The sequence below is a fragment of the Olea europaea genome, chromosome 17, assembly GCF_002742605.1.
Source record: "Olea europaea var. sylvestris chromosome 17, O_europaea_v1, whole genome shotgun sequence".
NCBI classification, from domain to species: domain Eukaryota; kingdom Viridiplantae; phylum Streptophyta; class Magnoliopsida; order Lamiales; family Oleaceae; genus Olea; species Olea europaea.
In genome coordinates, this window is record NC_036253.1 from 11073307 (window position 1) to 11087219 (window position 13913).

Here is a 13913-nt window from a genome sequence, read left to right on the forward strand (position 1 = left end):
GTCCAGTGAATGAAAGGCACAATTGGCATCAATCGCAAACAATCTGTGCTTCGCTGACGACCAGAGCTGTTCAAAAAGGGGATTGATGGCATGGCTAGAATTAAAAGGGGCTAATGAAAAATGGCTCGTCAAAAGAAAATTGCGAGCATTTATAACCTCTGCCTCCGCCTTATTGATAATATGGAAGCGGTCAATCGAGTTCCTTGAATAGCAAGGAGGAACAAGCCAGGTTTGGCCGAAACCAAGTTGGCGAGAAAAAAATTGGGGAGCATATATTTCTACCCCTGCCTTGGCATTGGTCCCAGTCAAAATATCATGAAATAACTCCTCCCGGTCAAAAACTGGATCCAAATGAGCAGAGAGGTGCTTGCGCTGTCTATAGTAGAGGGAGGATGCACATAGTCTGGAGTCAAAAAGGGAGGAAAAGGAAAGAATGAAGGGATTGAATCCAAAGAATAAAAGAATGAAAAATGTCCCTTCTAGACATATTTACAGGAGCCAGGGGCTCAATGGCTAGCCCATAACAGCTAGCAGAAGGACGAGAAATTGATGGAGCACCAAGCAATGGAAAATAGGATCTCAACCACATTCGAGTGAACCAAAGAGGTCCACTGCCAGTGGGAGATGCACCATTTTTCACTTAAGTTTGAAGAGAAGTCATGCCTCTATAGAGGGCAGCCAAAAAGAAAGAATATAAATTCAGAGGCCTGCCACGCGCTAATTCGTGCGCTATGGGTAAATAGCTCAGGGAGGGCTTTATGCTTGGCAAACAGAAAACATATTTACAAAGCCAAACCAAAAGAAAGGCCACTCGCTCAGTATGGGAAGACTCAACTCTCAAATGGTTATGAAGGGTTTGCAGGCTTGAATAAGACTCGGTGTAATTTCTACCAAACTTTGGGGCGCCACCAGAAACCAAGATACCAGGAAAAATGGTATCGCCCAAAAGTGATAGATTCACTAGGGCCCCAATATCCTTAAAGTAATAGACATGGGGTCAAGAGGAAAAACAAAGGTATTATATTCAGAAGACCAAAAATTTAGAGCGATCGAAAAAAGTGCTGAATTAAAAGTAGGGGGTTGAATAGAGATTTCTAACAAATCAGAAATCCTAGCATTATCAAAAAGTGCCTTAGTAGGACCATGGTCCACAAAGAGAGCATGCCACCTACGGAAAACTACGTCAGTTTTGGGCCAAGTGCGAATACCTCTTTCACGAAGTGGCCCCAGCAGCAGAGAGTTTAGAAATGGAGGGCCTTGAGTACAAGGAAACAGCTGGCCTACTGCCGCTTGTTCGACTGCCTCTGCATTGTTGAAGAAAGGGCCTAGGTAGAACTCATTGAGTTCGACATTGGCGGATGCGAGAAAGTTTGGAGTTATGTATAGTTTTTGAAAGTCTTCAAAACTAAAGAAGTCGCCAGATTGAGATTGTGAAGGAGCCATTAGGGACAAAACGAAGTTTTTCAGAGTTACGTAGTAGGGAAGCAAAGAGATGAACAGTAAATTGTGGGAGAGAAACGCGAAAAAGTGAGGCGTGATTTAATGGTGCAGTGAAATGGCGTATTTGAGGGTTATAAGGGTTTGCAAAACGTCGCACCTTTTCAAAGCTATGGAAGAAAACAATGATTGAAATTTTTGGAAATCTCGAATGTTGCTGGAAACACAAAAGTGAATATGGAAAAATTTAATAATTGGTATTAATTCTGCCATATTGGGGGGTAATTGTTGACACATAAAAATTCAGCCCAAAGCGAACGGCCCAAGGAATGAAACCCAATGGGAGGATCCACAAATCAGAGAGCCCAAAGAATGAAACCCAATCAGACAATTCAGGATGAAGGCCCAAATAGGAAAGCCCAGGGGCGCGGTAACACCATCGCCCAAGCTTGCAATTCGCCCAGGATCTGAGCGAATAGAGTGCCATGCAGTCGCCCAAAATTGCTACTCTATTCTCGTCCAAACCTGTTATTAAAATAGTTATTAAGCAGCCCTATCACGTTCCACGATTCAAGGAATTCAATCGAAAACGGTTGAACGACGAAGAGTAATGGCAGCAGTTAAAAAAGGCAGTTCCATGACAAGTTGGCCATTACGAGGAAAGTGGGCAGTTGTAGAACGATCAAACAGTTTTTAGGCGGTTGATCACAAAGCGATCATTCAGGGAGTATAAAAGGAAGAAAAGACATAGATCCAATAAAGACCCCGAATCAAGAACTCTCGAACAGAGAACATGTAATTTTAAATTCCTTAGTTTAGATTTAAACACTTCTTTCAATAACTCGTGTGCTTGCGCCCCTGGAGGCATTCTGTTTTTAATTTTCGATTGTAAAGTCACCGTCAATAAAGAACACCCCCTTTTTGGGACTTTGTCTCAAGAGGTTTGTCCCTTACACAATCGTCTGTTCCCTTTTAATTGTTAGCGACTAACACGCGCGAAACACCTACTGAACATGTGCTTAATAAATCTTATTTGATCCTTGAATGAGGCATGCTAGAATCTATAAATTTAATTATAAATAATGCTTATATTCTTAAACTCCTAAAACGAATTGAGAAAAAAATACTAATAAGATACATAGCTATATAGAATAAAAAAATTGCAATCTACATCTCGAACTAACTCTGAATAAAAAAAGGAGAATTTATATTTCAAAATAGAGCCACGAACTCAAGATAATTAAAAAATCATTTAAGTTTGTGAACAGGGCATGAAAGTAAAAAGTTTGAATTGTAAAGAATGAGAGCTTTGATTCATCAATTTAGAGTGTGTTTGATAGGGCGGAAATGGAATTGGAAGATGGAATTGAAATTGTATTTTCCAACTTTGTGTGTTTGATACATTTTTTTCTTCCATGGAATTCGAATTCCTGATTGTCTTGAAATTTGGACTTTTCTTGGCTTTTAAGGAAAACCAATTTCTCACCATATATGGTGGGAAATTGGTTTTCCTACGATTTTTTTTTTTCGTTTTTGTAACAATGGAAATAAATTCTAAAAATTATTGTAAAAAAATTTCCTTTTAAATGACAATTTTCATGTAAAACAAAACTAAACGAACATCGAAAGATAAATGATTTTCTTGAATTTTTTTTTTTGGCAACGGAAATAAATTTAATCCCCAATACTAGTAAAATCCATCCCTTTAATTAACAATTTTCATGTAAAACAAAATCAAATGTACACCAAAAAATATTTTTATTTCAACATTTTTCACGTGGGAAATTATATCAATCAAACACAATAATTTACAATTCTCCGGAAAACAATTCTAAGTAATTCAATTTCCTGGAATTCGTTTTCTAGGCAATTCAATTCCATCTTTGCAATCAAACGGACCCTTACATCACAACCTAACTTGAATTTTTCGATTCATAAAAAGCCCAAATTACAAAGACTAACTATACTAACATCTGAAATGAAACAATATGATGCGAGGCGAGAGGCAAAAAATAGGAACTAGTCTTGATTTCTTAGGATTAGAGTATAGAGTTTTAGACTAATTACTACCCAAATTAGAATGCTTATTTGTACCTTTTTTTATCCACCTTATCAACTGTAAATAAAAAAATTATATAACAAATCGGTTCCATTCCGATATCCTTGGTTTTGGTTTAGGAACCTCGAACTGAATTGAACTGAACTAAAACCTGTTGGTTATCGATTATCGGTTTCAATTCCTATTTTATTTTAATGAAAAACGGATTGCAAGCTCCAATTTCGGTTCGGGAGTTTCGATCCCAATTAAAATGCCTAGGCCTAAGAATGCATGTTGGTTTTTGCAATGGCAAAAGTTGTTCCTCATATCCAATGTATTGTCTTCCCATGGCAATTTACTTAGCCCCAGTTTGACAATCATTATAGATTACTACCAAGAGTCTTCATTGCAACTTCTGGAGGCCAAATTCTGGATGCGTAGACAACTTAAAGCTAATAACTGTTGGATGAATGTCAATAGAAAAAGTACAGTGAGCATTCAAATTGACAACATAACTACAAAGTTCTCTTTGATTTATTAATTGTGCATGCTACACAATTGTTTGACTAATTAATGTTTTGTTTGTTGTATAAAATATAAAATTATAATTTTAGTTAAACTGTCATATGATACAATCTTTTAGTATAGAAATTGATTTGTAGGAAATTAGATCTATTAGGTATTTTAAGATAAATAAATAAGCATAATTAATGCAGATTTCAACTTGTCATAAAAGTAGCATTTAGAGCTTTTCAGATAGTTTTAGAAAGCCATTATTCTTTTTTTTCTTTTTGTCAATAAGCACTTCTTTAACTGCAACCAAACAACTACATAAGTGCTTTTAAAACCATCCCAAACACACTGAAACAGCTTTTAATCATATTATTAATTCACAGTTATGGAGAGATGTAACACTCTACTGTCCAAATTCAATAACTAACAATGAGCAGCTCTCAGCAAATCAAAAGCCTCAAAACTAAACTATATGAAGAATCGAATCACAAATCCTAAATGAATTACCTTTCTATTCTACCAACAGCAAAGACAAGACTGTATTGTATCAACCAGAACTTTATGCGACTCTTCCTGAATCATACATTTCTCCAGTAGACATTGTTCACTCCATGGTTAGAACCTAATAACTATTCACAGTCTAATCAATGTTGTGAAAGCCAGGGACAAGTGAAGCAATGAACCCGAAGAAGAAAATCTGGATCTCTTTTACAATTCTGAACCAGAGGTTGTCAGCCTCGCCTCCAGGTTCCACTACATGCTCGTTACCGACTGGCCTATCTCCATTGTTGACTTGATGATTTTCATTTTCGACTCCAGGTTGCCCGTCTGCAATGTCGAAGATTGATCATTCTTTTACTTTTACAGTTCAACTAAATGTATTCTACAAATATACTAAAACAAAATAATTGAAACACTCATGGAGAATTAGAGCGACGTGGGCATGCCTGCTTGTATGTAAGTACTTGTGTATGTATGAATGCATGTATTCCAAGTATATTCGGCCATAAAATCTCCAGTTTCAATGACACTGACAACGTATTAGTGACATCTACTTGCATATGGATTTATTATGCAAGCGTGCATAAGCAAATGTATGCAAAATGGTTTACTATGAGAATGGATAAATCAGTGTTCAGCTGGCTGCTCAACAGCTTTGGAGAATAGAAAAGTCAAAAAAACAAAAAAAAAAACACACTTAGATAAGATTAAATAACCATATTCAACCTAAAATATCAAGAAGAGTGCTATTTTTCAAATGACATTCAAGACTTCTCAAGCATTGTCAAGGCCTCTAACAAAAGTAACCAAGTAATTTCCACTTATCATGACAAGAAATCTTACCTTCTGCAGCAGCATTTTCGTTTTCTAGTCTCACAGCAGCATGAACATCCTCAGCCCTGAAAGGTGGTCTGAATTGTTGAGGAGCAGCTGCCCTCTGCATTCCTTGAGTAAGCAATCGTATTAATGGTGCAAGAGATCCCGTTTGATATCTGCATTACCCATGGGAATTACCTAAGCCTCATGAGACACACATAGATATGCGAGAATGCCAACAAGAATACCTTAAGGAATGAAAAGTTCAAAATCAAGGCATAGGAAAATAACCTGTTGAATGAATTTATACCAAGCACTTGGCCAGGTTAAGTAACAGAAAAGAAAGTACTCTAATCACTTACAGATAAATGAGGGAAGCTAAAAGTATGTGGAGAGCAAGCCGTTTCCTTGATCCATCTTTGTTGAACAAATAAATAACTACTGCCAGCTTTAACATGAGCATTAAATCAAGCTGAACTGCAATTTGAAATCTTCGCACAACATCTTGTATTTGGGGTCCAGCTTGCTGCTGTTGCTCGGCTGCTTGTCCTCGCTCGCCACCCACTGCCGTGGTCTCCAAAGCACTAGGTTCGCTAATGATACGACATGCATCAAAAGTACATAAAAAAAGATGTGAAAGAATGAACCTCTCTGTTAACCTAAATATTGGTTACCGTGGATCCAGAGTCAGTAGATTCAATTGTCAGAAGAATTTTGCTCCATTTCCATTTATACACAACATCTTGTATTTGGGGTCCAGCTTGCTGCTGTTGCTCGGCTGCTTGTCCTCGCTCGCCACCCACTGCCGTGGTCTCCAAAGCACTAGGTTCGCTAATGATACGACATGCATCAAAAGTACATAAAAAAAGATGTGAAAGAATGAACCTCTCTGTTAACCTAAATATTGGTTACCGTGGATCCAGAGTCAGTAGATTCAATTGTCAGAAGAATTTTGCTCCATTTCCATTTATACCAGACTAGAAACTTAAAAATTGGCTAGAGATAAAATGGCAGTGATAACAATACCAAATTATGTCAGATACTGAACAGGGTCATGCTGAAGTGCAGAAATACTTACGTAGGTATGTTGTAGGTAAAAGGAATAAGGGTGTTGGACGAATATCCTGGAAAAGGTTGCATAGAAGGAAGAGCACAAACAGCATAAAGACCAGGTCCATGAATCATTTGTTCCTCTTCCTGCTGAGGAGGGAATAGCCCTGGAACCAGTAGAGGATACACGGTTGGATACATCGGAATATTGCCATTTGGTGACTGTAAGACACCATGTGGTGGCACCTGCCAAACGGACTCAAGGGATTAGGGCACATCATAGGAATAAGAAAAATGTTCGTTGAAGACTTCGTTATCAGTCGGAAGTATTGTTTTGCTTTAACTAAGAATATTACAGGAGTTTTCCAGCATTAATGTACCAGTACCATTAGCAAGTAACTGTTTTGCTTCTTTTCCAGGGTCTAGTCACCAGTGGCTTAAGAACTCCCAAGTACAAACAAATTTTGACACTTAGGATATCCACAAACAAAGAGAGATTCATTAATAGCTTAATGTTCCACTTGAGAACTGCAAAATTGCATGTCTTAAGCATCTTAACTGCATCGTGCAGGACAAGAAGATTCAGTATTTGGAATGGTGATGGAGCTTTTGCAGAGTTTAGGATTAAATCTGAGCGTTACTAGTTTTCCTTGATAACGCTGCCAATATCATCTTATTTAGGATTTCCCATGTTTAACAAGCCTCAGATAGTATTTTTATTTGGACTATCAGAGAAGATTTAGACTCCAATGTTTGCAGTATCTTTAAGATTTTTAAAAATTTATAATTTGTTGTCCGATTGGATCCCCTGTCCTGATTAAATAAAGAAATCAAATTGGCAACAGCATCTTCATGCTTTGAAACTACTTGACTGTATTTCCAAAAACAGATGCTGCGCTAAAGTGAATTTGCCTAGCCTGCACATAGATATAGCATTTCTTTTTCTAAAAATACCTAAAATCTGTGTAATGATCAAGTTAAGACATTGAGGAAGAGTCAGATTTCTTCCCTTGAACATCATGAAGTTCTCTTCAGGGTCCAATAACCAGATCCTGACAGTTTAATATATCAACCCGCCAAAATAAAAATTTAGTTATTCAAAACTATATCCACAGCCCCAAAACAAGTCCTAAAGAGGCAATAACCATGCATAGATGTGAATGTTCAACTCCTTCATTCCGTAACTTTCAACATGTTCAGCCTTGCAACTGGTCTTAGGAATGAAAATCAAATAATTTATTAGAAGCTCAGCTTGACATTGATAGCTACAAGCCTACAAACTCCTTCCAAGATCCTTTGATATCTCAAAAATGAAACATGGAAAACATTTTAGCATCTATCTACTTATTAAACTTGGCACGACGAGTGAAGTAACATGACTTTAGACAGAAGAATATCAAATTACTCAAGCTTGAAGTCATGTTAATTAAACGTTGATTCATGATCAGTTCTTTCAAAAGTCAAATTAAGCACAGCCTATTGTTCAGCTTGACTAATCTGTTTTACATCCATAAAAAGCCCAAGCAGCCTTCTAAAATGCGTTCTATTGCTTATTTACAGTTTGTTTATAGTTCATCTTGCTTCAATGCACCAGCTACAAACATGAATGATGAATTCCTCCGGATTGAAGCGTCAAATATGTACAAAATAAAGATTTGGGCCTCTATTATAATTTTAGACAAGCTTGACAACCTTTACAAACACCTCTTTATGCACACTAAGGAGTTTTCCCAAATCCTCTGTAGTTCACCCACTAGAAAAATAACCAGAATCATCTTCTGTCAGTAGTTGTTTTCATGACATAACAGGAAGCCGAAATTCCAGCACATATGCCCAGAAAAAGAGCAATGTATAAAATTATTTTCTGTAAAAGTCAGATATTTTCTTTCTCCTTAGTGGTATTCCTATAAATCATACGAGTATGGTTTCAACACTTGTATAATTCCACTCAACAATGTAGTTGCATATAAGCATCTTGACAAACCAAAAAATATAAACCTCCCAGTGCAGGAATTATTCCTCTCTACTCTTCACCCAGATCAGCAAAACCAGAAATCTAGATTCCCATTGTATGACGTTCGACAAACACAAACACCACCATTGTTTAAAAAAGATTACACCTTGAATACTGCATCAAGTGTGGCAATCATAAACACATCAAAACACGCACCTTAAATGCCATTTGTGAGGCTTACTTCTCGATTTACTAAGGATCACTCCTCAAGCCAACTAAAATGTTCACCTGTTTGCTTTGCATTTCTTAAACAATTAATTATTTGCCTTAGCTTTTGGACCTAAAATGTTTTACAGGTTTTTTAATTTTCCTTTTTCTTATAAAAAATTTGGAAGGAGAATACAACATTGCAAGTGGAGAAGGATTACAGAGAACAAAAAAAATAAACTAAAAATTTAAACGAGGATAATGATTATGTTAATGATTCCCTTAAACATTATTACTTATAGTAATAGATTATAATTTTTTACGTGATTATTGATATGAAAACTTATTATCTTCTATTTTCTTGATCTATTTTATGTTAATTTGGAAGCTAGGCTTTTAATTTTCTTAATTAGTTCTAGATTATTTAAAAAGGATTTATGATTTATTATGAGCATATTTTTATATTTTTATATTCTTTCGAATTCTTTTATTGTTCTAGCATAAACACTGAATAACATGAATAAAAACTGTCTCCTGATTCCCATTGGTCATTCAAACTCCCTATTGCTTTACTTATCTAAAAAATTCAACTCTTTGAAATGACTTGAAAAGCCTATGCAATAAAACGAATAACATGATCCACAAAAATATTTAAATTTCTTATTTCCACAGATAAATAAGCAATCACGTGTATATTTCTTTCGAAAATACATATACCCAGATTCCATGCGAAAATCATTGCCGCACAATGTCAGCCATAAAAATTGCGCGAAGAACAAGATGAATAAAACAAAAACAAAGTATAACTAATTTGTAATTAGAATACTTTTGGCCCGTCAGTAGCTGTAGAGACACAGTTGGTTTAATCGAATATAATTTATAACTTTCTGCGTTGGAATACCTTCATAAGATTACACTGCATTGAAGATCAGTGGAATCTCTTTTACACACAAAAAAGTAATGGAAATTGTTTATTTATTTTTTAAAAATGAAAAAGATGGAGAAAATAAATTACCTGGGTGTTCTTATTAAGGAAGTCTTGAGATGAGGTTGAGGGATTGATTTCGAGAGGTTCCGCCATTGAAGCTTCTGGTTATCGATGGGGCTATGGAGATACAAAGAGTAATCTTTTTTCTGTTATATTTTCTATTTGGAGAGTTCTATTCTTATTCTACTTCTACAGAGACAGACGTGGAATTTTGTGGCACATCCAATAGCATCGCGCCACATGGGATTCCAAATTTGTCGGAAAAGCTACCCCACTACCAGCTTCTAGCTTAGTTCCGAATAAAATATTTGCAATTTTTCATTTTCAATTGAATAATGCTGTCAACTACTTAAGTCGAAGTGTCGTAACCATTATGTCATTGATTATGTCAATGATGAGGTATCACGTGATATTATGTCAAAAGTTTTGCTTAACGTCTCCTAAACTTCTAGAGGCGTCAGATATTATGTCAAGAGTTTTGCTTGATGTCCCCCCTAGAATTCTTGGCGTCCCCTATAGGTGGGGGACTTGTCATGTGGCCCTAGACAAGGGGTTTTGCCCTAATGTCAATTATTATGTCAATAATTATATCAATGTAACATGATTATATTGTTTAGCTCTTGGTTGATTTTTATTATTTTCAAAAAATATTTTTCTCTCTTATTTTCAAAATAATATTATACTCAAACCCAAAATTTTTTCTTTCTTTTCAACCACAGGTTCTTCACCAAAATACTATTTCAAAATGCATTACTTCTAAAAAAAGGGGGCTCAAACATGCTCTTAGTCTCATTGAAATGCTTCGCATATTTTATTATCATTATTTCAAAATTTTTTAACCCTCATACTCATTTTCAATTACACATTTACACACTAAGCTCCCATTTGGCCCTCAGACTCTTTCATTCTTTTTTCCTTTCTTTTATATTCAACTCCACAATTTTTCATAAAATAATATTATACATAAATCGAAAACTTTTCATTTTTTTTCAACCACACATTCTTTAAAAAAACACTATTCCAAAAATTAAAATTTGGAAACAAATGGGGGCCAAACAGGGGCGCAAACTCAATTTTTTCCTACTTTTTAATTACATATATTTTTTTAAAAAATCACTATTAAAATCTCATTTTTTTCAAAATAATGATTATCAAATAGGGGTTCAGATAAATCTTATTTATCATATTCAGATTGTAACTATGATTGAAATTTTGTATACATGTGGTCATGGTAATAATGAAATATACATTTTGAATTTATTACTTTTCTTCTGATCTGTTACTATCAATTTATAAAAATTTTATCATTTGACTTTTGAATGGACTTTTTCTTCAGGTGACAAAAAAATAATAGAAAAAAAAGAATAATAAATTACAAAGAAAATAAAATTCTTTTCAAACCCCTTCGCACCCTCCCATCCACTACCACGTGAGTGTTTGGTGGGATTTAAAATTAGGGGCGTGTTTGAACCTCATTATTTTTTAAGAATGTATTTTAGAATAGTAGATTGATGGAGAATGCATGGTTAAAAAATAAGTAAAAATTTTGATTTTGGAGGTAATATTATTTTATTGAAGAATATGTTGTTAAAATGATGATAAATCACTATTTAAGAATATATTTTTTCAAGATAACGCGGCTCAAATAAGGCTTAGATTTTTTAATAGATCGTAATAGAAGTTTTTGAAATATGTGGTTAAAAAGTTGTGGGACCTATGAAATATGTAATTGATATTTGATTGTTTGATTTTGATTTAGATTAAAATCAAATTTTAATTCGTAGAAAATTAGCTCTTAACGTTGAACTCAAAATTTTGCCGCTTCCAGGCCATCTCTTACTCCACATCTAAGTTACTTGCACAATAGATGGATAATTAGCACGGAACGCTTTTACCTTTCAATATTATTGTGCAAATGTCTTTATATTTCATTTTTTTGATATTTTCACTCTTATTTTTACATTTTATTGTTGAAAAGATTATTTTCATCCAATTTTTCAATTAAAAAATGTAAAATAACAAATATACCATCATATTTAAATAAACAAAAAAAAAAAGAAAGAATAATTAAAGAATAAATTGCAATTATACTTCTAAACTTTTTTAAAAACTGCATAAAGTCCAAATAAATTATTAAAAGAGCAATTAGCATATAACTCCATACCTTTCAATATTGTTGGGCAAAATATCCCCATCTTTCATTTTTTTGATATTTTCACCCTTATATTGCGAAAATCATCATTTTCATCAATTTCTAAATTAAAAGTTGTAAAATGACGAATATACTCTCCCATATAAATAAAATAAATAAATAAATAAAAAACAAATTGCAACTATAATACCAAAATTTTAAAAAAATACAAATAAATTTCAAATAATTTATTTGGAATCACTTGCTATTTTTTAAAACGTTTGGGAGCATAATTGCAATTTGTTCTTAATTTTTCTTTTCTTTCTTTCTTTTCTTGTTTGATTTAAATATGATGGTATATTTGTCATTTTACATTTTTTTTAATGAAAAATTGGATGAAATGACATTTTTCGCAACGAAAAGTGAAAATAAGGGATAAAAATATTAAAAAATAAAAGATATGAGCGTTTTGTACAAAAATATTGAAAGGTAAAGACATTCTATTCTAATTACCCAAAACCTCATATTGTACAATTGCAATAGCTCATGCTCTAGTCATCTCATGAGAGTTTTGGTGAGTTTTTGAGAAGTTTGTCTACCTTAGAACAAAAGTGGCCAATCTATATATAGAGAAGTACGAGGCAATACATGAGATATCACTGATCTTTTCGCCTAGGTTATCTTACGTTGGGCAGCTTTCACCCGAAGCCTTTTCCTCTCACGAGCATAACTTGTAAGAGGGTAAATAATTGTGTAGAGTCACATTTACCTCATTTGAGTAAAATAAAGTTTTGAATATTAATTTTTTGGATAATATGTGATTAAAAAGTAGAGAAAAATTGAACTTACATGCAAAATATTTTATTGTAGAAATATATATGGTTAAAAATAATATCTAGAAAAAAGAATTTTCAAAATAATAGTTGTCAAACATGAGCTCATATGGCAGAAGCCAATCAAGGGGATGGTTGTGCTGGGCAATTGATGGGGTGGATGAAATGAGGCCAAATTAGGCAATAAAATTTGGAGGTTTAACAAATTTTGGGCACGGAGGTAAACAAAGTAAAAAATTTAAAATTGGATGGCCTATTATAAAGTAATAGTATATGAAATTATAATTTACAAAAAGTAAACATTGGAATCATTTTATTATTATTATTATTTTTTTTTTTTTGGTTATAAAATACATCGCCCAGATGAATACACACGCTCTCTTGCATCTATTTTTCTTCGACAGGAAATTCCTTTCTTTTTTTTTTGTTCTAAAAAACATCGCCTGGATGAATTCACACACGCTCTCTTGCATCTATTTTTCTTCGATGGGAACCTGATGAATTCCTTGAGAGCATGACATCGTCAAAACTGAAATGCTTGCTTTCTGTTGACACGCTAAAAGTGCAGCCCAATTCGAATAGCCCAAAGAATGAAACCCAATTGGGCAGTTCAGGATAAATGCCCAAATATGGTTATTAATGAATGCAGTGGAAGCCCACGGACGCGGTAATACCATCGCCCAAACTTGCAAGACGCCCAAGATCTGAGCGAATGAAGTGCCTCGCAGTCGTTCAGAGTTATGACCCTGTTCTCGCCCAAACCTTCGAATCGCCCAAGATCTTAGCAAACATAAGATATTGTGGTTATCCAAAAGTGCAGTTATCGAAATAGTTATTGGGTAATCTTATCACGTTCCATAATTCAAAGAGTTCAGTTGAAGACGGTTGAACGACAAAGAGTAGTGGCAGCATTTAGATACGGCAGTTCCACGATAAGTTGGCCACCATGAAAAAAGTGGGCAGTTATAAAGCAATTAAGCAGTTTCTAAGCGGTTGATCACAAAGAGAGCATCAAGGTAATATAAAAGGAAGAAAAGATATAAAGCAATGGACCCCGAATCAAACACTCTCAAATAGAGAATATGTAATTTCAATTCCTTAGTTTAGACTTAAAACATTTCTTTTCAGTACTCGTGTGCTTGCGCCCCTTGGAGGCATTCTGTTTAAGTTCCAATTGTAAAGTCATCGCCAATAAAACACCCCATTTTGGGACTTTGTCTCAAGAGGTCTGTTCCTTACACAATCGTCTGATCCCCTTTTAATTGTTAGCGACAACCCGCACGAAACAATTTGGCACGCCCAGTGGGACCTGGGTGTTTGGTGTTAAAGATACAAGAGGTGGAACAATATGCCTCAAAAATTCGATAAGGAAGCAGCAAGTCAGGGAAGAGTCTAGTTTGTGATTGAGCGATATGAGGGGCAGCATAGCTCTCCACGAACAGATG

General features: G+C 34.6%; 2 protein-coding genes across 2 annotated transcripts; both read right to left on the minus strand.

Annotated features, from left to right (window-relative positions):
- Window positions 1–4330: 4330 nt before the first annotated feature.
- Window positions 4331–6034, minus strand: LOC111366309. Its single transcript, XM_022987044.1, has 3 exons — window positions 5668–6034; window positions 5333–5481; window positions 4331–4816 (listed from the first exon to the last, which is right to left on the minus strand). The coding sequence occupies exons 1-3, from the start codon at window positions 5766–5768 to the stop codon at window positions 4629–4631; spliced, it is 438 nt and encodes a 145-aa protein (XP_022842812.1). The 5' UTR covers window positions 5769–6034; the 3' UTR covers window positions 4331–4628.
- LOC111365621 lies at window positions 5768–9680 on the minus strand. Its single transcript, XM_022986160.1, has 4 exons — window positions 9532–9680; window positions 6384–6601; window positions 5980–6136; window positions 5768–5869 (listed from the first exon to the last, which is right to left on the minus strand). Exons 1-4 carry the CDS (start codon window positions 9595–9597, stop codon window positions 5768–5770), a joined length of 543 nt encoding a protein of 180 aa, XP_022841928.1. The 5' UTR covers window positions 9598–9680.
- Between the last annotated feature and the right edge of the window lie 4233 nt (window positions 9681–13913).